We start from the raw sequence: 23951 nt of genomic DNA on the forward strand, positions 1-23951 counted from the left end.
CATTCGCTGACGCACAGTGTGTGTCGATTCATTCCTTCTTTCTCAAATCTCATTTTTCTTTTTACATTCACACCAGGATTGGACAGAATTCAGAATACCATCACTGTCTTACCGAAACCTTTGATGTAAAAAGTCTTCAGGAGATTGAAAAAACAGTAGTTTTGAAAAGACTACATTTTGTGCTGTCCAAGTTGACAAGCACTTTGAATCCTTTATTTTTTATTTACTTTTTTATCGGTGATGTTAACATAACCCAGTGACAAACATGTAGATACAAGGTTTCAGAAGGACGGCAGCAATATAAAAACGGACTTCCTTTCAATCCATTTGAATTGAATTAGCCACGCCCAAATCAATGATGTTAGATATCGTCTCTGTGGGAGCGACACCTTGTTTCTCCATTTTTCATGATTTTCATTTTTCATTTTTTACCTTAAATTATTACTCTTGGTTACCCTTCATGTTTGTCAGTGGGTTTTGCAAATATCGAACTAATAAAAAGTATTAAAATGAGCTTGCTAACACTGACAACACAGTTTGAAATTATTTTTCAATAAGTGTTTTTTTATTTTCTGTAAAGTGGCAGTTTTGGAAACGAGTCCAACAGCAATTGGACAAACAATAATGTGTAAAAATTGTGAAACATGAATTTCTTCATGATAAACGGTCCATATCAATCCTACTTAAATTCTTCATTAAATTGAAACCTTAATTCTGCGTCCTATTCACAATTTCAATTAAAATTCATCAATTTAGTCTAATGTATCCTCACGGGGAACAAATAAAACGTCCACTAAAATAACGGGTATTAATATCTTTGTGGGGGTATTTGGTCCGCATACACACACACACACACGTGCACGCACGCACACACACATTTTGTGACATGAATACATTTCATAGACTTCTATTGTTTTTATACACCGCTGGTTATAGACGGTTTCAGCAGTAAACGTTATGTGGCCCAAATTTAACTTCCTGTAGACCTCTGCAAAGAGTTAATAACTGTTGATTAGTTTTAATTTAATTTAATGAATAAATATACAATAAAATATGAATATAAATGAATATTCATTTTAAATAAATATAAATTAAATTGTTATATTATAACCAACACAAACAGACACATTCTCACTCACCTGTATCCATCAATGAAACTGGCATTAATGTAGTCGGACCCCTCCACTCCTCTGATTGGCTGCAGACACACACGACTGGACTCAAATGGCATGATGTTGACCAGTCGGTTCTTGAATTTGTTGCAGGGCAGACTGGCGCTGATGAATCTTGAGGTGTGTGCTTTTGAGTTGGCCAGTTTCTGTTGTGGGAAAAGTTGATCATTTATGTTAACATGTGTGCTTTTCAAACAGTCTTCCCTGTAAACATTTGACGTGGATCTGTGACCGAAAAACAAGCAGTTTTGAGCAGCGTTTGTTCTTCAACGTCAAACAAAACTAGAGATTTGTGCTATTTAAAACTCAGCATGTCACCAGCGAGGTTACTCCATCATGGGAGTAAACATCCCCACCCCGTCTCCCCTAAAGTCATTACTGCTATACAGGGAAAAACCCAAATGTGTCAAAATACAACATCCTATAGCACTGACCTGCCTGCTGATGGATCATCTCCTTCAGACACAGTCACTTTAAAAACGAGTTTACACAACATCAAGCATCAGAAACATGATTATACTCTCTATGGATCTATAATGATCCAGCACACACCAAGTGTCTGATCGTCATCATTTGGGCTGTGAGGCGTCCCTGAAGACAGCTGTTGTGTGTTCACAGAGTGTGTTAAAGCTCAGACAAGCAGCGAGAAGCTTACACGCGCTTTTCCAGCAGCTGTACGCCTCACTTCGGTAACAGATATAGCTCACTGGTTTATCACTCAGCTTCTTGTTTAAGGTAATGTCACTTAGTAAAATGTGCAAAGGTCCTGTCAAAGAATTTCAGTGTAAATTGTATTGTTTTGTTTACTAATAAATCCACAGTGGCCTAACTGGTACGAATTATAAATGTTTTAACAATTTTACTTCACATTGCATTTTAACTTTTGGAAATGATTCAAATATTCTGATCCTGATTCCATTTTAACAACTTGAAATTATGCAATCATTTTAAATCGGATTCCACTTTAACAACTAAAAATTAAATAATTTGAGGTCGGATAAAATTGTACAATTTAACCCATTTAATCAAACTAAGTGTGACCACAGTAAGACTTTGTATGTGACTTGGATTCAGTTATTTCTCCACAGTTGAGTCTTTTAGGTCAAAGTTGACACAGGAAAGGCTTTGCCGTTTTTATATGACTTTGTCTCACCTTAAACTCCAGCTCCATGGCGGTTACAGCATCTCCGGTCGGAATCTGCGTGAGTTTCTGGATGTGTGTGTATAAACTGCGTGCCGGGACCTCCGTGTTGCCGCAGGTGGCCGCCTCCAGCAGAGCTTCGTGGATGAAGATGTACTGATCCTCCGTCTGCACCATGTAGTTCCTCTGAGCCCGCATGCAGGTCACGTGACCGTAGATGTCAACCAACTTCTCGTGCTTCATTCGCTCTAGCATGGCATCTATTACGATGAAACAGCCCGTTCGACCCACGCCAGCACTTCCAACACAAGAGCAGACTCATGTTTAGACTAATTTATCAGATTCATTTCTACACTTAACATTTGTACACTGTTATTGTGGAAAGTGAGTGTAGATCGTGATCTACCTGCAGTGAACCACCATGGGTCCAGCGTCAGGTGGATTGCAGGCCTTTACTCTGCGCAGAAAGGCTAAAATGGGGGTTGGGTATTCAGGGACTCCATGATCCGGCCAGGCCATAAACTGGAACTGCCGAACTTCCCGTTTCTCACTGGAACCGTTCTGTAGGAGTACATTAAAGGGAGGGAAATGTGAAGGAAAACAGGATTTATTTTCTTCTTTTGAAATAAGAGTTTGATGTTCCTTTCCCGGTCCACCCGGAAGATTTACTGAAACTAAGCTGCAAAAATGAGTCTGTCAGAAATCTTCAAGGTTCTGACATCACAAACATAAACCTGTTAACGTTTATGCATCCATGGCTGCACAGAATACAACCTGACATACTGATTCAGAGACGTTAACCAATCATAGAAGAGATCATCTACATGTCCTTCACATATACTTTTTTGCAGATAAAGCACTAAAAACAGACAGAAATAATATTATGGAAAACTAAACTATTACAATAAGTATACAATTTTGTCACAAAATAAGCCAATAAAAACCTATTATTATTACATGTATTATTATTATTATTAATATACACATTTATTGCACTAAGTTAAACTAAAAACGAAATATATATATTAAAATTATTATTACAATTGTGTCAGAATACAATTAAATAAAAACATATTATTATTATTATAAATATATTATTTATAAAACGTTTTTTATGTCAAACTAACAATATGTGTTCTTACAAAATGAAATGCTACAGTGATAAAAATTATTATTGAAAGTCTGTAACTTTGTCACAAAATAAAAAAAAAAAAAATATTATTTTAAACATTATTACAATCATTATATGTTAAAACTAAACTTTTCTTATGATAAGCATAATTTCAAAAAATGAAATGCTACAGTGAAAAACATTGCCTTTAAGCATTTATAATACTCTCCACTTCAATTTTCTCGACTCTGATAAGATAAAAGTAGTTCTGACCTTATACAGAGCGAAGGTTCGGACGCTATAGGTGGCCAACTCCACGGTGTCCAGCACGGTCACCTGAATCATGCCGTATGTTTCAGTCCCACGACTGGGCCAGTACTGGTCACACTTCACCTTTAATGACAAACACACACACGCATCTCAAACATCACGTGTCTTGATTTACAGTGTGTCAGAGCGTGACTATATAGGACGGTGAAGAAAGACAGATTCAGTGTCTTGTGTTGTGCTGTAAACGTTCTGTTTGACCCATTGGAAACTAAAGCAGGACTGTGTGTATATCTGTGGGCTTGTATATGGGTATGTTAGGCCTGGGGGTCTCTCTCTCTGGCTGGGCGGGCAGATGGGGGCTTCATGCACTACAGAATGTCCAGAGTAGTGGCAGAACCTCAGGCACTGATAACACACATGGGTGACATCCTGTCCACTCACACACAAACACACACACACACTGAGGGGTGTGTGAATAATGGCCGGTTAGGCTGAGATTCAGGCGCATTAGTCCGACCCATCTGGGCTTCTGTAAACACTGTTGTCCAACTAGAACAAAGAACAGGTACAATTTGGTCTCTTTCCCCTACTCACACATTGGTTTTCCTATGGTTGTGGGGACTTTGTTTTGATTGGTTTTAATAGCGCACTGCACAAAACCTCCTTGCATTTTTGTAGGCATTCTGTATTTCTATTTGTGTAGCTGTAAGCAAATTTATTACACACCTAAATGTGAATATACTACTCTTATTTCTAATAACCACTACAATAACCCTTCATCTAACCCTAAAGAAACTACAATAAAAAAAAATACGTTATTAATTAGTCTTTATTACGTTTTCAAAAGGATGTTCCTAAATGTCCCTCAAGGAAGGTTTTTAGATTCCACCCCGCACACATAAGACACATTAACACCAACACACTCCTTCAAGCTGTGATTTCGGTTATGAAGTGTGAGATTTTTCTTGCAGTGGAATGAATATAATCCTGTCACGGCTAGGAACAGCAGTAACAAGCAGCACAATATATTTGTGGTTACAGAGAGCAACAGCAGGTTTCTGGATGTAAAATCACATTTATTTTCTCCATCGAGAAATCGATTTGCGGTGAAAACCCATAAACCTTTCAACACTGATCAACAATGAGCTCACAAGTTGTTGAGGAAGCCAAAATTTGAGTGCTTTTAAACCTGATTTACACCCTTGTGAAGCTCTCTTCGGAGGTCTATCTGATAATCTTCAACAGCGAGACACAATTTCATTTCCATTAGAATGCTCGTGTAAGATTCATATGAGTGGTAAAGTGAACGTGAGGTGAAGAAACAGAATGACCAGCTGGCAACACAGCAGGTGAGGACTATAACTCCCCCCCCTTCCTGAACACACATGACTTCCTGTCCAAGACTTCTATTTGTTTCTTATGTTATCCACAGACAGGCACATGTTTGTATTTCCTTCAGACATCTTGCCTTTGCAAACACTAACTTCACAGAAATAGTCCCATTGCAGCGTGACATTTTTTATTTCTTAAAAGTGATAGTTCACTCAAATATACCCTCACCTAAAGGATTATTAGGAACACCATACTAATACTGTGTTTGACTCCCTTTCACCTTCAGAACTGCCTTAATTCTACGTGGCATTGATTCAATAAGGTGCTGAAAGCATTCTTTAGAAATGTTGGCCCATATTGATAGGATAGCATCTTGCAGTTGATGGAGATTTGTGGGATGCACGAAGCTCCTGTTACACCACATCCCAAAGATGCTCTATTGGGTTGAGATCTGGTGACTGTGGGGGCCATTTTAGTACAGTGAACTCTTTGTCATGTTCAAGAAACCAATTTGAAATGATTCGAGCTTTGTGACATGGTGCATTATCCTGCTGGAAGTAGCCATCAGAGGATGGGTACATGGTGGTCATAAAGGAATGGACATGGTCAGAAACAATGCTCAGGTAGGCCGTGGCATTTAAACGATGCCCACTTGGCACTAAGGGGCCTAAAGTGGTCCAAGAAAACATCCCCCACACCATTACACCAACACCATTATTGCATTAATGAGAAATTGAACAGGTGTTCCTAATAATCCTTTAGGTGAGCATATTTCATCATTTACTCACCCTTTTGTCATATCAACCCTGTATGATTTTCTTTATTCCGCAGAACACAAAAGAAGATATTTTGAAGAGTGTTGTTAACTGGGCCCCATTCATTTGAATTGGTTTTGTGCCCATACAGTAGAAGTGAATGAGGGGCAGTGCTGAAAACATCTTCTTTTGCGTTCTGCGGAAGAAAGAACGTCTTAAATGTTTGAAATGACAAGAGGGTCATGGAGATTTTACTTTTGTGTGAACTATCCCTTTAATGGCTTGGAGGCATCTGTTGAATCAGCAACTGCAGAACCTAAAATTTGACATTCAAAAGAAATTCAACGCACTGGAGGGTTTTTAGAAAACAAATAAAAGTCGCTTTATATGCAAGTCAGATGGTCCGTTCCTGAAAATAACAGCTGCAAAGTGGACCAGATTTTACCCAAATGGTCAAGTCTGGCTACACGAGACTAAAGATATCATAAATATGACACGATAACATCTGCATCTTGGTCTAAGAGGCATCACGGGTTAGTTTAAATAACTTCAAAACGATAATCCGGGAAATTTAATACCCAGTCTGAAAGAGAATAATTTTAAACGCCATCTGTCTCCCACCTTCGCAAAACTCTTCCGTTACCCTCGGCAGACACCAGACAACTCACCCTGCTCTTCTCCTCCAGTCTGGTCATCATGACGATGGTGTTGGTCCTTTGCTCCCACATCATCCTCCAGAAGTCACTGAGCGTCTCTGGCAGTGGACCCTGAGTGGCAATGTAGGCGTTCTGCTTGCGGTAGCCGTCGACGTAGTTGCCATTGATGTAGTCACTTCCTGGTACGCCTGCAACAGGGAATTTATTTTCAAATGTGTTATAAGGAACTATGTTTTTATTGGTAGCCAAAATATTAAAGAAATGAAAATGCAATGGGTGTGTGGGGAACTTAGGGTGGAGTTGATGGCCACTCTGTCGTTCCTAAATCATAAGGTCGTACAAAATGAGTTGTGTGGATTTCTGAACTAACCATCAATGGGGTTCAGCACGACTCGGGAGTGATCGTAAGCGATGACATTTGCATATCGGTTCTTGGGTTTGTTGACTTCTAGGTTGGAATTTTCCCAGGTGAACTGCTGACCAGGATCAACAGACTGCAAACCAGAAAGACAAAACAGGAAGAATTAGAAAAAATAGACCAACTTACATGCAAACTTAAAATCTATACAAATAACGACTTTTCTGTATTGCCTCACTGCAACTGGCAGGCCAAGTTTCCCATGTTATTGTTGTGTAAATGTGGACGTTTGTGTGTTCAGATGTTCATTTTCCTGTTGTTTTGTCTTTTTTTCTATACAGCAGGAAGATCTGATTTCTTGACCTGCCCTCCACTACATGACCATGCAGGTCTAAATCGCTACAGTACATCTTAGACCTCCATAAGCCTTTAAACCTACATCACTGTTACCATAGTGATGAAATAATGAGTCACAGGGGTGGTACTGTATGCACATGTCTGTTCTCTAGTCTCCCTGCAGTGCATTTTCGTGACTCTTGGGATAATTGATTTGTCTATTCCTGGCACAGAACCCCTTTTTTATAATGAACAAAACAGTAATTTTTCACGTATAAATCCCATTTAAACATGGGAAGGGAATTCACGGTAAACCTTTGGGAAAATGTTCTTTATGCAGATCACATGATCAAACCAAAGATTAATAATTTTTAACCTTACTCTGTGTAATTGCATGTTTGTTTCTTGCTACTATAAAATATAAATTGAAGAAATAACTATTTTATTTCAAAATGTATGTTCAATTACATTATACTGTATAAGTTTATCAATCCCATAGTCATTTTATATCTCTCAAACCCTCACTGTTCCTCAACCGACTCATTTGTGATTACTTTCATTTCTCCCAAGGGATTTTAAACGAAACATCCGAGATTAAGTCGGACTAACATAACTGAGCTCCGTTAAGTCTCCTGACTACGAAAACACAACCCCTCAACAATAACATGTTCCTCTGGGTGTTTTAAATAGCGTCGCTGAAGCATGTGTGACTTTCTCACACTCAACTCCAGCTGCTGTATGGTTGGCTTTACATTTCATTAGGTAGAATTGTTCTCTTTCTATTATGATGCAGAACACTGGAGATGATTGTTTTATTTATAAAAGCATTCTGCAGTTATTAACATTCACAAAGTTCATTTTATGTACCAATTAAACCTGTTGGGTGGTTTGTGTTCACAGGGTGGTGTTCATGAGTGAGATGTGCAGTTTTATTGTTTTGTAATGAGAAGCGTCACTGTATCTTGAGGGTGCATTGAGTTTCTGTCACAGGTTGTGAAGGAAACAGAGTCATTTTGAGCATGTCCCTCTATATTACATGCACACGCACACAGGCACACACACACACAGAGACACTTTTTGCACAAGTCTACCACAATTATTAATATTTGTTGATTTATCCGAAAGGACTTAAATTGAAATACCTGACCTGTACATAACTCCCCCCCCAAATGCTTTACCAAAGGGCTCCACAATTATGGAGATATTTCCATAAATCTCACTAAATTATCGCAATTGTAAATCCATATAGATATTTCCCACTAACACACTAAGTAAAAGATAAAAACATTTCAAAAACATTTTTTTTCAGTAAGAAATGACTGTAAGAAAAAAGTATCTGTTTCCTTCTGTCTCATGTTCTGTCCATCTTTGCATACATCTCTCCCCATAAGCCCCATCAGAGCATCTCTTTATCCTGTTCATCTTGTTTAGTATTGCATGCTAATAGAAGTCTTTAGATGTTTCATTAGATCCCTCTTACTCCCTTAGTATCTGATGTCTATATTAAGCTTTTGATTGTTTAACCAATGAGCTGCTCGCCATGCAATAACAACTCAAGCAGGCGATTGAGTGCTGTCTCCAACACCCTCACACACATGCGCGTGCCTACACACACACTGCAGCATTAGACGTCTAATAAAGCAGGTGACTCTCACACTTGCTATACTCCTAATAGAGTCATTCTCAAGCTTTAATTTCAAGCTCTGCGGATCTGTGTGTGTGTGTGTGTGTGAGCGAGAGAGAGAGAGAGAGGGTTGCTGTGATTAGAAATGTGTAAGTTACAGTGTTACATCAGCACATATGTGCAGAGCTCACAGCGATATCTGTTTTGGGTGTTAATGAGTTGACACTTGTGTGATCTTTAAAAAAAAAGTGATAGAGTAAACACATGGTGCTGTGTGTATGCATGTGTGATAGTCCCAACCTTTTGCTATAAAGCGAAACGTTATGCAAAGTGTCTTTTCATACCTTCATTCTTTTCATCTATTTAAGAAATCTCTCCAGTCATTGTACTTTTATAAATAATAAATAAACATGATTGAAGTAGGAGTAGAAAGTGTTTACTTTTCTAAAATGTTGAAAACTACACGAACATTGCTCTAATACTGTTAGCTGAGAGAAACCTTCCTCTGCAAACTATTTCACTTTATCTTAAGCGTCTCTTCAACAGTTGCTATGCTTTAGATGTAGGTCACATGTAGCACAAAACACATCTGCAGTGTTTTCCAGCTGCAGTGGATATGTATAATAGATGTGCTCTCCGCCTCTCATTGTCCTCATTTATCTATTGTAGAAACACATAATTTAATGCAATTATCTGATGTTCGACGACAAGAAATAACCCCACAGTGTCTTCTTCTTCTTTAGGCTTGTGTATACACCTCAAATTACCTCGTATTCCTGAGAGAAACACAGGCCGTCGTTGGCTTTCAGTCGCTCTATGTGGTCAGCCAAAGCGCAGACAGAAACTGGAGGGTGTTCTCGCATTCCTACAGGGAAACAGAGAGGATGAAGTGACAAATATCTTTTACGGGGCTTGTTTTGTTTTGATTGGCTGTACCGTGAGGATCCAACAGAGTTCAGTTCACACAGTTTAAAATCTTTTAGAAGATGAGTAAAGAGCACAAGGGTTGTGCAATGAGATAGTGAGAGAGACGGAAAGAAAAGGACAAAGCACAACGCTTGTAGTATCATGCTATGTGCTAGACAACTAGCGGTGATGTAAGCAGTGAAGGCACATGCTCAAAAGCTGGTTTATGAACCGCTTCCGGGTCGTTAGCAAAATGATATCCTGTACAACCTTTACGTGACATGTAAATGACACAAGGACTACAGTCGGACCACACGTTTTCAGATTCTTCCGCCAAACAGAAGAGGCGGAAGGTTTGAGACACACAGCCTGTGGAAAGGAGGTGAGAGATGATAAGCTTTAATTGACAGCAGCCGTTGTGGTGGAGTGGGTGTGGCTTTGGTCTTGATGGACAAGTGGGAGGGAGGTGGGAAGGTAAGTGGGATTTCACACAGGAACACAAAAGCAAAAACTAACTTGGGGTGTCGGGGCAGCTGAAGGCACTGGATCCTGTGGAAAAAAGGAGATAATGTATTTACGAAACGCGCTCTGTTTGTCCGTTTAGGGCTACTGTAGAAACAACATGGCGTATTCAATAGAGGGGGACCCGCGGCGTATATAGATAGAAATAACTCATTCTGAGGTAATAACAACATAACGCAGTATCATTATGTAAGGTCTACACATCCGAAGACAGTTATGTACAGAGCAATCGTACCAGAGTATGTTTTAATCGAACCAAACATGGCATGTATGAACACACCCTTATATTGCATTTCTGTCAATAGAGCTTCAAAAAAGAAAACACATTGGACCTTTAAATGGCACATTTCTCTATTAATGTCACTGGAAGTCAAGAGAGTATCTGTATACAATTGTCCCTTGAAGTTATATTCTGCATTTGTTGCACAACAAGGAAACATTATAAAACTTTCTATCGATAAGTTCCTATTTATCAAAGCGCCCTGAAGGTGTTTGAAACAAAAATTCTCACAAGTAAATAATAAACACTGCCAGTAAGACTCCTCATTTGAAGACTGTCGAGCAAAGTAAATCAATTTTCGTGCTAAAGAAAATGACATGAATATTCCACCCCGTTTTGCCACGAGAAAGATCACGCATCAGTCGGCCCGCGTGCTGGCAGCGGAACAGTCTGACATAAGAACATGAGTCACTTTGCAATTGAGGCAAAATCACATTCTTTTTGAAGTCAGCAAAATATCTGTGCGCTCTGAAATTCCCCCTGAGAAAGAGAGAGAGTGCCTAGAAAGAGACAGAAAGAGAAAGCACAGAGGGGAAAATATGGATGGAAAGGAATGAGAATGATAAAGATTTTCTCATGCGGATCGTCTCGATGAATTCTCAGGCTGGAAGAGCGTTCAAATCTCATCCGGAGGAGAATGAAGTTATCTGATCCGATGCTACACAGCATTCTGTGTGTTTGTGTGTGAGAGAGAGAAAGATCAGCTCGCAGGTTCTTCTCATCGTGTCCTTCACCTGACAGAGTGAATCTGTACGAGTAATATTTTGTCTTCACACCAAAGCTCCGACTGACCATCACACTCATAAATCTAGAAAGCGCTTCTGACAACTGTATCCCAACCTAAAACTGATTCATTTGTGTTGCAAAACTTTTCAAAATACATCTTAACCTTTTGGAACAGTGGTTAGACAAAATGATTACTGAAATACATAAAAAAATAATATTATTTGCGACCCTGTATGACAAAACCAGACTTAAGGGTACATTTTTTGAAATTGAGATTTTTACATCATCAGGAAGCTGGAGAAATAAGCTTTCTATTGATATATGGTTTATAAGGATAGGACACTACCTGGCGGAACAACACCTGCTTACAAAGCTGAGGGTGCAAAAAAAGCAAAATATTGAGAATATCGCCTTTAAATTTGTTAATCTGAGGCACTGTAGCAGGCCATCCACTCACAAAAGTAAAGTTCTACCATTTACGGTAGGATTTTTTTAATATATCTTCATGGAACATGATCTTAACTTAATATACTAATGATTTTTGGCATAAAAGAAAAATCTTTAATATTTGCCCCTACAATGTATTATTGGCGATTACAAAAAATGTTTCCGTGCTACTTAAGACTGGTTTTGTTGTCCAGAGTCACATTTGACCTTTTTTATATAAAAAATAAAAATAATTGAATACAGTATATTTTTTAGTGGAAGGGGGGCTTTTAATATTATTTATAGGATGGGGGTCCATGGAATCCAAAATTTTGAGAACCACTGTTTTGGAAGCTACCTTGTATCTAAATGCTCTACATGCAATCCCAGAATGCATTGCATAGTGTTAAAATTACAAATTGACTAGAGGTGGACAGTCCTTAAGTATTTTTATTTTTCCTTAAGTTCATTTTTTAAGTATCTGTACTTCATTAAACTGTTTTTACTCCGGAATAAATACTTCACTACATTATAAAGCATCATATCATACTTTCACTCCACTACATTTCATAAATGCATGTAAAACACAATGAGAAGCAATGTGCTGTTGAGAGATGCGGGCTGGCTTTATTGTAAGCCTGTTGTACTAAAGTGATAATCTCCGAATTTGGCACATCAAGAATGTGATTTTACACTGCATACAAAAGAGGCACGCTCGCGTTGCTCTCACCCATAAGATGCAGAAAGAGCGTCTACGGCACCATCAATTTGCTGGGTGCTTTGTCACCGAGGGGAGAGTGTCCCAGCGTGTGTCACAACGTTGGAAAGTGACGTCGATGCATACCCTCTATTCACGTCGTAGCAAGAGCGCCTTCAGGCAGCTATTTAGCATTGCATTTCTTCCAATTTATTGCAATGGCAGTGGCCCACAGTGTTAATATATTATCTTTGGCCTTTGCCATTGAGCACTAGTGTTTGCGCACCACACGTTAACTTCCATTACAGCAATCGTAAGTGTTGCATTACGTTATTTTAAATACTCTGATGTGCAAAACCTCTTCAAGAAGCTTATTTTACTGGCATGTTGATGAACAGTAAACCAAAAACTGCTGTGAGTCAGGAATTTGTCCAAGTTGATTTTTGCTTAAATAAAATAAGTAAAGTTAAATAAAGAGAATTTCAGTATAATATATTTTTTCTTCTTAGCTTTTTACTGTTCCTGTCACATAAGCATAGAACAAGGAAAAACACTTTAATGTGCCAAGCCATCAGAACCGAACCGAAAGCCGTAGGTGAAAAACCGAGGTTCATATTGAACCGTGGGTGAGCTTTATTGTTAGAGTAAAAAGTATAATATATGTATAAAAATGTAGTGAAGGATTTTCCCCCTCAAAGTTTGAGCACTCTAATAAAATACAGGTATTTAGAAAAGTATTTAAGAGTAAAAATCCTCAAGTAATGTCCACTGTACGACAACATAGGTGTTATGCTGAACACAAAAAAGTGTTCATTCAATTTGAAAAAAAAATACAAATTGGCGAAATAAGCTATTATTATAAATGTGTTCTGTAAAACACAAAAAAGCATTTATACAATTTGGAGTAGAATAAAATTGTTTAAATGAAAACTGCACTATTTCACTCAACATCTGTGTATATTGTACTATTTGTTTGTCAGAGACATGAAATCATCATCTTGGAGACATGAACAACTAAATTACTTACTTATAGCTTTCCGTCTCAGTTAGGGGTCCTTCACACAGAACGCAGGGCATTAAGACAGCTCGACTGATCCTAGCGGGGTGCACTTACAAGTGCATTAACTCATTAACTCTAACGTACTTAATTTATTCCACCGCTCTATTGTTTAACGCTGCCGTTGAGCCGCTGCAGAAGGGAGCAGCTTATGTAGACATACAACCGCAAAGTAACTCACTAGGGTTTTGAAACACCCCTAAAAAGTCAAGTCTTATGTTTATGTAGAAAGATGATGTATATATAACAATGTATATGAACAATACTATATAGTGTTTTAGGTCTATTACCTTGTGTCTGGTAGTTGAGTCTCCTCATTTCCACTGGGTCAGAAGAATTAGCCAATAAATGATCTTTAACTCCAGCTGAGTGCTCGTCTTTCGCCGAAGGTGAGGTGCGCTTCCTGTCCAGCCAGAAAATGACATGTGAGTATATGAACACAGGCAGATGTGTAAACATTTGAGATAATTTGTTGTTTGTTTCTGTTAGGAAGTCTCATTTATACTGTCATTTTTTATTAAACAACTAGCGCAAAATTGTAGAATCAAGATACCCACCTCTCCTGTTTGCTGCATTCCACAGAAAGGCAGGAAAAAGACACAGAACATCAGAAAGAGAGACAAGCGCAAAGTGTGTAGTGTGAAATTTTGTTAGAATGTGAAAATGCTAATGCTAATGAGCGTCATTTCAACAAACTCTACCCCTTCTTGGACTAGAAAGATCTGTCATTTAGCATCTTTTCTAACTTTCATATCACTCTGCTGACATTTGGAAAATTAGTTTTCTCTCGTCTCAAAAGACCTAAAACTCTGGACATTTGGTTCTCTTACATTTTTAATAAGAAAGATTGCATTAAGACTACAAGTACGGTTTTAATCTCCAGTTTTTGTTATGCCTCCAACTTGCAGAACTCGGCACAATGGAGATATCAAATTTTGTTTAGGTGTGCTGTCTTAAAAATTTTTTATTCGTTGGATTTTCATTGGAGATTTGGGGTAGGGAAAATATGATTTCTGCTGTCCGGTTGAATAAGTGTAGCACTATTTAATCATTAAAGTTCTGTATTAGCATTCAGTATTACAAAAGCCTAAGCGTGGCCTGAGGGTACACGGCTAAATTGCTGACTGTCGTAAGCGATGTGAATGCTGCAGTACGGAAATAAGATTTCTAGACGAAAATAGCATGACTCTTTTTTTTCACTCTGACAGTGAGTCACCAATGTCTAACGTCTCTCTGAAATTATATTTATATCATTCTAAAAAATAGTGCAATATAGCGGTAAAAGTGGTCATTGGGTCGTAATCAGAGTCATATGAAATGGCTAAAACGAATACGTGTACGTATATATAGCTGTATACACGATTTAAGGTACAAAAACGCTGTATTTTACACATACCCTGCATGTTTATATCTTCTCTTTTCCCCGCTTCTCTGAAATGTGTAGATTTTTTACAAAACTCATCGCTCTGAAAAGTGAGGTGTGCTATGATTGGCCAGTGAACCTGTGCGTAGTGATTGGTCGAATAATGCAAGCGTGTGACGGAAATGTTACGCCTCTTACCATATTTGGAACATCAGGTTCCAAAGCAATTGTACTGACAGGTACGCACTTACTTAGGTGTACATTTGGTCGATCTTAGTCAATTTATACCACTACTTTAACAGAAGTTAAGTTTGGGCCACATAAGGTTTGCTTCTATATATAAACCTATATAAAGGAGTTGTTCTAGATCATACCTCTTGAAGAGCAAAATGGCGATAACAATGATGATGATGAGAACGACGGCCAGCACAGGTCCCATCACCCACAGCATCTCTGGGTCTTCCACGTGACGGGACATCCCGTTGTGGAGCTTCACCATCATGGATTCAGAGTATGGACTCACGGTAAACATCTGCGCGAATACAAAAACAAAGACCGAATCAAACAGACACAACAGGACTGAGTTCAATCTTGCTTGAATACAGTTCATGTAGCTCTATTGGCATTGTGTTAGGATTGCAAAGGTCATAGTTTTGAATCAATGCATCAACATAAATTCATAAAAATAACTAGTGTCATTTCCTTTAATACCTCTTAGAAAAACTATATGTGAAATATAAAATGCAAAATGTGCCAATTTCAAACTGGTAAACAGGTGAATTTGGGGTGTTAAACAGGAGATGAGAGGCATGGCGACCATGTGTCCCCTGTACAGTGATCTTTTAATGATGTTTAATGGTCACAGATACACTGAGGATTTTTTAAAGTGCGTTTCAACAGAGCATAGGAAACCCTTCAAAATCTTCAAAGCAGCACCAAAGCTGGTCTTCTTCCACGAGCGCAGGAAACGAATCGCCTTAGTAACACCTTTTAGACAGCACAGCAGGGTGCACACAAGACAGAAGGAATGGAAAGCGGAAGATAGAGAGAGAGAGAGAGAGAGAGAGAGAGAGAAAGGGCTGAGGGTGGAGTAACCTCCTTTATCCTGCCGAGAAGCGAATGATACGCATCATCGACCGCTGAGACAAATCCCATCAACGCAACACCTTCTGCACTCCCACCTGAAACCACTGCGGGAACCAAAGACCCAGCCGCTGCCCAGAACTCATGTGAGTCATTACAGGAGCTCGCCACAAATGTTTGAATTTTTATACCCCGTCACTTTAGTTTGGATACTGTATAGAACCGCATTTGGAATGACTTTGAGTAATGTGAGTATGAATAAATAAAAACGAGGCCCAGATGGCACATGCACATATAGACAACATCTTCTGTTTGTAATTCCGACGTCTCATTTTAATCCTCGCCTCCACTGTCCTGATGTCACATCGTACAGTTTATGAATTATGAGTTTGGACACCATGTGTGAAATACATTTATTCATTTGGCAGATGCTTTTATCCAAATGACTTACTATACTAGCCGTGCTTTTTAACTCCCTGGGAATCAAGTCCATTAGCACATTTTCACTGGCCTTCCGTGCACATTCACCAGCTCACATTCAAGTTTGAATCCATCCTACTTTTTTGGTCATTCCTGTACATTTTTGTCATTTTGTAAAATATTTGATATTTGATGCAGTGATGTCTATTGTATTCTATGTAGTCTGTGCATTCTACTCGTACATACAATTGGATTGAAGGACTTTGACTTAAAAGGACTGCGGCAGTCAGAGGGCACATGACACTCTGCTGAATCTTTATGTGCCTGGACCACTTCTATGATAGTTCTTGGTACAATTCAGAATATTGCTGTTGTCCTTCTGAAACCTTGTATCTCCATATTTAGTTTTTTGCTTTTCCATAAATGATTATTTTTAGTCACCCTTTATTTTTGTCACTGGGTTATGCAAATATCTAACCAATAAAAGTGTTAAACATTGACAATACTGTATGAAATGGTTTAAAAAGTACAGTGTTTTTTAATGTCCAGAGTAACGGAGAATTTGGACATCCATGGTTTCAGAAGGAGAGCCACGATATATTTTGTAATATTGCAACCCGACTTCCAATAGTATCATTTTCCAGAAATTCTTTAATATATATTTTTTTATTCTGTGATCGTTTTTTAACCCTCATTTCTAAATTTGTGTATCGTTGCTATCCTTCTGAAACCTTGTATCTTCATATTTCGGGATTTTTTTATATCATCATTATTATCGTCACCCTTTATGTTTGTCACTGGGTTTTGCATATATCTAACCAATAAAAAGTATTAAAAAGCGCCTGTCAACTTTGACAACACAGTATTTAATGGTTTAAAAATCATAATGTTTTTTCCATTTCCTGAAAAACAGCACATTTGGACATCAGAGGTTTCAGAAGGACAGCGACAATATGAATCTTTCTTCTATAAAACACAAAAAAGATATTTTGAGAAATGTCTGGCGTCCAAACAATGGAGTTCAATAGAGGGATATTGTTCGGTAACTCACATTCTTCAAAATATCTTATTTTGTGTTCTGCGGAAGAAAGAAAGTGAAAGAAAGTTTGAAAGTACACAAACTTGTGTAAATGATGGAATCATTTTCTTTTTTGGCTGAACTGTGCCTTTAAGGTATTGACTAAGTAGAAAGTGAGGCAGTGGGTGTCAGAGAAGGATCTTCTGTTTCTGGCATGCAGAATGTCTCTCACACACTCTCTCTCCCTCTTTAGAACACACACACTCTCTCTCTCTTTCTCTAGCAGGTGTCAGACAGAACGTTTGGAGGGATGCAGAAGTAGTGCAGTGAGAAAGCATGTAAAAGGCCTGTGAGAATCTCTCAGTGGGAAACTTTCAGAGTGATCAATTTAATCGTCATTCCATCAGACAGAAGCGCATCCCACAGCGTGAGTAATGCATCTCTCACTGACTCGAAGCCTATTTACTTATTCATGTTCATGTGTGTGCGTGTGCTTCACAGTCATGTGTTTTCACTCTCCTCCATCTTCAAGACTCCCGTCTGCGACTCTTCATGTGATGTCTCTATCTATCTCTTCCTCACGCGTTTCCTTCATCTCCTCCCCTAATCTGTTTTTCTTTAAATGCAGCTGTAGTTTTGCTATCCTCTTCTTTTATCCAATTTCACACTCACCAGTCTGTTTACCAACACAACACACAAAGCAGCACTGACTGTGCTTCCACCAGCCCCCGTCTCCCCTCTTTCTAATTTCTCCACTTCTCATCTCTCCTCTCATTTTTTTCTTCACCTCTAGCTTTCTCCGTTCTCCTCTCATCTCGACTCCAGCAGAGCTCACAGCTGCAGACCTCTAACCCAGAGTAACTGATCATGAGGACGAGAGCAAGATGAAGAGAAGGAAAGTACAGAAGAGTTTTGAGGGTCTCAGCTGTCTTTAAGATCTCCTCTCTACTTATATCTTCATCAGCTGCTTTAAGCAGCGAGTTCAGTTTATAATGACTTACCGAGTCCCGATCTTTCAGTTCTGCCATGATAAATGTGCGGTACTGTTGCTGGCCGGGTAGAGGTTTGTTATAGTAACTGTTGTAACTCTTCTCATCTCCTAACACAAAGGTCTCTGGAAGTAAATCCAACTTGGCAGCGATGTACGGCTGCAAGAAGTCCTGAGTTTGCCGTCTCCTTCTCTTCCTAACGTCTGAGTCTCCACCGCCCTCCAAAAGCTGAAACACAGACAACACACATAAATGAACATATATTTAATATGAATGTACTTGCTTGAAATGGCTCTAAAAGGTGATTAGAAAGCATCATTTTAACACATAGATGACATCACTCTAGGTCTGTGCTGATGGGTGCATTCAGTAAGTGAAGCAGCTGTGCTGTGACCCAGAGTTCATAGGGCAGGTGACACCCTCAGGTGCTTCAGACAGACACATCATTAATTAAAAATGACACACACATCTCCACCAATTCTCTCACCTTTCTCACTTCTCTTTCTGTTGAGTTTTACCCTCTTTTCAATAGCAAACAAATTTAAACAATTTAACCCCCCAAAGTGCATAACATGAGATCATAAAAATGACATATCATGCAGTGTGTATTCTTGCCGTGTGTGAAAGTAAGCAGTACGCCAAGTTGTAAATCCGAAAGTGAATGAATAATAATGTTATTGGCTTGAGAAGAAAAAGGGAGTTGACTCTGAATCACACAAACGAGTCGTCCCTAGTCCGATTCGGGAACCGCCACGGATCTTCGTCACTGCATATAGTCCCCGCCTACGTTTTGCTAGGACTGCCCATGAAAACTTCACTCTTCTCCCCCAAACACTGAAGCTCGTGAGCCTCATTCGCGGTAGACCAATCACAGCAGACTAGACCAGCGAAAAGGACGGGATTAGACAGATGAATCGCGCAATGGACCATTTGAGAGTCAGTCAAGAAGTATGTTAAGAATAATGACCTATTATTACGAAATAATAGGGTTTTTACACCTTCTTTGTATATAAACTTGTTGTTGACACTCCATAAGAAGGACCTTAAAGATCCCTAGTTATGTACTCTTTAAGATTGAAGCTGAACCAATCAGGTGTGGCAGAAGAGAGAATGAGGATCACAAAGATCGTACAGTAATATCAGTGCGCTGATAAACACCAGCACAGAGTCCCATAATACTCCTCTCATTTCACCAGCAAAAGCTCGTAAATAAAGAGCAGAAGGGATCTTTGCTGGAAAACGGGGATGTTTCCAAACGCAGAACAGCAATGCAGACTGATTCTTAACATCTGAAAACTCTTGTGTTCCTAAAGTTTTTCCTGTTTTGCAGACGATGGCTTATTGAGAGCAAGTAAACTCATGAGAAAGCAAAATGATGTTGAGGGCTAGAGCTTTAGTATTAATAAAGGAAAGCAAAAAAATGCCAACTGAAGCTTTTTAAAAGCCCAGAAATAATCTCGGAAATCTCAGCAGAAGCTGCAGAGACGCAGAGAAACACATGAGAAGAAAAGAGCAACCACAAACACTGTGAAATCATCGAAAAACATCCATCACAGGCCTCATAACATGAAGTGAAGAATCAATGTGACAGCTAGAGTTACATTTATGAACCTTTTATCGGGGACTTGACTAATAAATCGTAAATGTGTGCTATGGGTTGACAGCAAAAATGAAATCTAAAACCAACAATGTGGATAAATCTCTCTCATGCTGTTTCATATAATAAATATTAATAATACAAAACAAAATATTATCAACAGTTTGTTTTCTACCTTTTCTAAAATTTCAACTCAGTATGTATGTCTATACTATTTATTATATTTGTAATATTAGTGAATTAAATAGTTTATTTGCAAAAACTGATAACTTAAATAAAAAATCTAGGGATGCACCGATATGTACATTTTGACCTATAACGATGAGAGGTTGATTCTTTAACATTGGAAGCAGATAACCGATATATTGGCCGATATACCGTATCTAGAAATAAATATAAATTATTTTATTTGAAGAGATTCACTGCAGAAAACAAGGTAAACATTAGTTATCTTTTGTCCCTGAAAACCATTTACAAAGTCTACTTTACAAACTTTTCTTGTATATTTTTTATCAATTTATAGATGTTCTTCCAGAGCAACCCAGAAAAGTGTTCCTAATAGCTACATGTCTAACAGGTCTCAAGACAGAAAGCATTCAGACAGCAGTCTGATCAAACAATATGCTTTTGTTCCAATAATTTACACATTCATAAATACTGTATCTACATACTAAACCTACATTAACAATGTTTTGCCAATAGCAGTATGAATGATCATGACAGAAAGACAGCACTGTACTGTATATTAAATGTGAGCATCGTGCGGCTGAAGAACTTTAACCAGAGGAAATGATTTATCTGCTATAATGTATCGGCCTGTATTAATGTATAATGTATATAATGTATTAATAATAATGTATATTATTGTATAATAATAACTGAAAGGTGCCATTGTTTTGCTGTTTTAAAGCTTTGATTATGTGTTTTGGGTGTTTTAACAGTGGATGTTCATGTTTCTAGTTTAAAAAAACTTTTCATATTTCACATACTTCAAGTCTATAGTTCACCGCTGTCTCTTTTCTCACAAAACGACTTGATTTTTTTACTGTCTTCATAAAATTCACCCTTACGAAACACTCTTGATTTGTAAAGCTGATCAGGTCTGTCGTGATTGGTTCTCGGCTTAGAATGTGTGTCTTAAGATGTCCCACCCACACCATATCAAGGAGCTTCTGCTTCTCAGGCTGTAGTGATTGGTCGGTCCCCCTCTCAGTGCACGTGCATTTATAAGCTTTGGCTTTTAACAACAACAAAAGAAAATAGTGAATGTGACCTTTTTGTCAGATATGGTGACCCGTACCCGAAATGTGACCTCCGCATTTAACCCATCCAGAGAGTTGTGAACACACGTACACCCTACTGAATTAACAGTAGCAATGGCGTCAACTTTACTTTATCAGTTAACGGAGGTCTGCTAGTGCATGTGCAAACGTCAATCTTTTTTAGAGATCGCAATTTGTTTTCTACTATGGCGAGGGAAATGACAGGGGTCGTCAATATGATAATGTTATCATATTTTAATTGTTTTATACTATTGTTTATTAAGTTATTATAACTTAAGCAAAACAACCCAACTGCAGTTTGATTGATATTACTTGGAATGCACAATAAAAAACAATATAATAAAAAATCTTGGTGAGATTCACACTAGTTCAAGGTCAATTTAAGTAAAGCCAAAAAGAAAAACCTACTACTTAACACTAACAAGTCAACAGAATAATCTTGAGCCCTTTTATCATATTCAAATTCACAATTTTTATAAAAATTATACTTGGTGTGGTGGTGCTGCTTTATCAACAAAGCACGCTGATACACACTCACCTCATCCAGATCCATGTCTTCTGGGTTTTCCCAGCGGCGTAGCGTGGATGTAGTTACTGGTACCACCACTACATAAAACCACCTGTGAGGACACACACACAAGAGAATATTTATTCACATCTCTTTTACTCAACTATAATGATGATAAACATGTCCCTATTTATCTCTGCCATCTTTTAAAGAGCAGATTTTGCGCGTCCTAAATGAAAGTGCAAATCTTTATGGCTTCATCACGGCTCTTGTTGTTTATGAGAGTGATGTGAGGGTCTGTTTGGACAGCACACCTCAGATTGCTTTTTCTGAACGCCCCAGCAGCCTTCAGCGCGCTCACTGACTGTAACAAACACTTGAAACTCAATTAAAATCTGAGTAATTTCTACGCTCTGATGCACGGAGCGAGCATGCTGTCTATTGTCAGTACTGTCACATATAACAGCCTCAAATTGTTCAATTTCTGTGATTTCTAATTGAGCATTAAGCTGAAGGACGTCTGAGCTCTTCAGCCAGTGTGAAACCTTCTTCTATACTGTATCAGGACAAATCTAGCGTGCAGCAAGCAGGTGAACTCATCTGAGACAGTTCCTTTGAGATGGGAAGTGCCTCAACATTAACCGTCGACCTCGGTACAAAGATCCAATATTTGCCCACTGAAGAACAGCATTCCTGCCTACGTGCACTGACTAAGACTCAAGCAAATATTGCCTTGAGAGCAGAAAATAAGAGTTGTTTTTCGAATAGCAAACCATCCAGTAGCCTGCATACTTTACACACAGTGTGCACTGAAAACCTGTTAAATGACCAGTGTTGCTCCTGCAAGTACATGACCCCAGAATATAATAGCCAAATGACTGATTTGACACGTTGGTGGAACTGACCTGACGAGGGCGCTGTTGTGCACTTTGGGCAGTGTGATGGTGAGTTTGCCTCCTTCTTCTGGGTCTTGTTTGTAAAGGACGGGTTTGGTGATGAAGAGGTCTGGGGCGGTACGAATGGAGACCTGCTGCTGAAGCCCACCGGCGCTGTTTCCTCGACTCATCAACACAAAAGAGTAATCGGTGTCCGGCTGTAGTCTCGTGATCAACTTCCTCTTCAGATCGCCCTGCACCTCAACGCTCTGCTGGTTATAAAGGATCTGCCAACAGGGAAACAGGTTAATATTAAAGAGAACACAAAGAGAAACAAACTAAAGATGCACCAATACTACATTTCTTCCCCTATACCGATAGCCGATATACAGAGTGATTTCTGCACCATACCAATTCTGAAGATAAAATTAATATTTCTTAACTTTCTGAATGTTATTAATTCAAATAATGTCTATTAATATTGAAAATTGATTCGCCGATAGTGTGAAAAACAGTTTTTTATCAAATAAAAGTTCTGCAGTCCATTCTTTCAACACTAAGGTTCAGAATTTTCAGCTTCCTCTTTAAATAAGTGAGCAATACGGGACCATTTAAAGTAATTAAATGCTCAATTTTACTTAGTAATTTTTGCCTCTGTATCACCACCTCTGATTTAAAGTAAAACTGAAGCTCATTTTACACATTTACCTTTACGAAGGTTGAAGTGAAATGATGTCATACTGTGATGTTCAGCTAAATCTTACCAGCTCAAATAAATTATTATTAAAAGCTTGCCAAGCTTGCAAGGGCAAGGAGACTTTTTATATACTAATTTGTTTATAATTATGAATACTGTGTAACAAAGATTTTTTATGTTTTTGTCTATTATTATTTGTTAACCAAATATTTACAAATCCTTTATGGTGCAATACTTGTGACAAAAATGAATTCTCATTTTAATTTATTTGTGTTTTGGATTCATGTGAACATGTTTAATTTAGCTTCACTTGTTTTTATTTATTTAAGTTAATGAATCTGTTTTCACCTTGAAGGGCACTTGAGACTTGTAGGTTTCGGGCACCTCCCACGTGAGCAGAACTGAGGTCTTCATCACAGCTTTAACACCAAAGTTTTTGGTGAACTCTGCCGTAATAAGAGAAGGCTTTTAGTCACATGTGACACAAGAGCAGTAAAAACAATGCAGGACAGAGACAACACAGATTAATAAGGAACCTTAGAACATCTAAAGAATTCAATAAACTATCTGTTTTCTCCCTGTTGTCTATTTTGCAGGGATGGAGAAGAGGGCTGCACATCTCAGCAGAAAATATGCAAAGCTAAATCCACGAAACTCTTTTGGTATTTCTATATAAAAACTTGACTTATTCAACATCCTCCTGCAGTGAGAGTTTAGATTAGATTATTGTCATTCTTTACGGTGTAAAC

The 23951-nt window shown here is 38.4% G+C and overlaps 1 protein-coding gene across 15 annotated transcripts in view; it reads right to left on the bottom strand.

Moving 5' to 3' along the window:
- Positions 1-23951, bottom strand: part of ptprfa (protein tyrosine phosphatase receptor type Fa) — a 167804-nt gene that overhangs the window by 4844 nt on the left and 139009 nt on the right. For 9 of the 15 annotated variants that reach the window (XM_056750937.1, XM_056750945.1, XM_056750944.1 and 6 more), the window contains 15 exons: positions 23551-23648; positions 22536-22792; positions 21661-21742; positions 18255-18470; positions 15107-15264; positions 13927-13938; positions 13660-13772; positions 10178-10210; positions 9523-9620; positions 6808-6931; positions 6450-6625; positions 3698-3817; positions 2720-2874; positions 2326-2611; positions 1140-1318 (listed from right to left, as the gene is read on the bottom strand). In XM_056750937.1, the coding sequence (XP_056606915.1) occupies positions 1140-1318; positions 2326-2611; positions 2720-2874; positions 3698-3817; positions 6450-6625; positions 6808-6931; positions 9523-9620; positions 10178-10210; positions 13660-13772; positions 13927-13938; positions 15107-15264; positions 18255-18470; positions 21661-21742; positions 22536-22792; positions 23551-23648 (2107 nt within the window). The remainder of the gene's footprint in view (positions 1-1139; positions 1319-2325; positions 2612-2719; positions 2875-3697; positions 3818-6449; positions 6626-6807; positions 6932-9522; positions 9621-10177; positions 10211-13659; positions 13773-13926; positions 13939-15106; positions 15265-18254; positions 18471-21660; positions 21743-22535; positions 22793-23550; positions 23649-23951) is intronic. The other 6 variants (XM_056750949.1, XM_056750948.1, XM_056750947.1 and 3 more) reach the window with 3 other exon arrangements.

Source organism: Triplophysa dalaica, chromosome 6, assembly GCF_015846415.1.
Source record: "Triplophysa dalaica isolate WHDGS20190420 chromosome 6, ASM1584641v1, whole genome shotgun sequence".
In the NCBI taxonomy this organism is placed as follows: domain Eukaryota; kingdom Metazoa; phylum Chordata; class Actinopteri; order Cypriniformes; family Nemacheilidae; genus Triplophysa; species Triplophysa dalaica.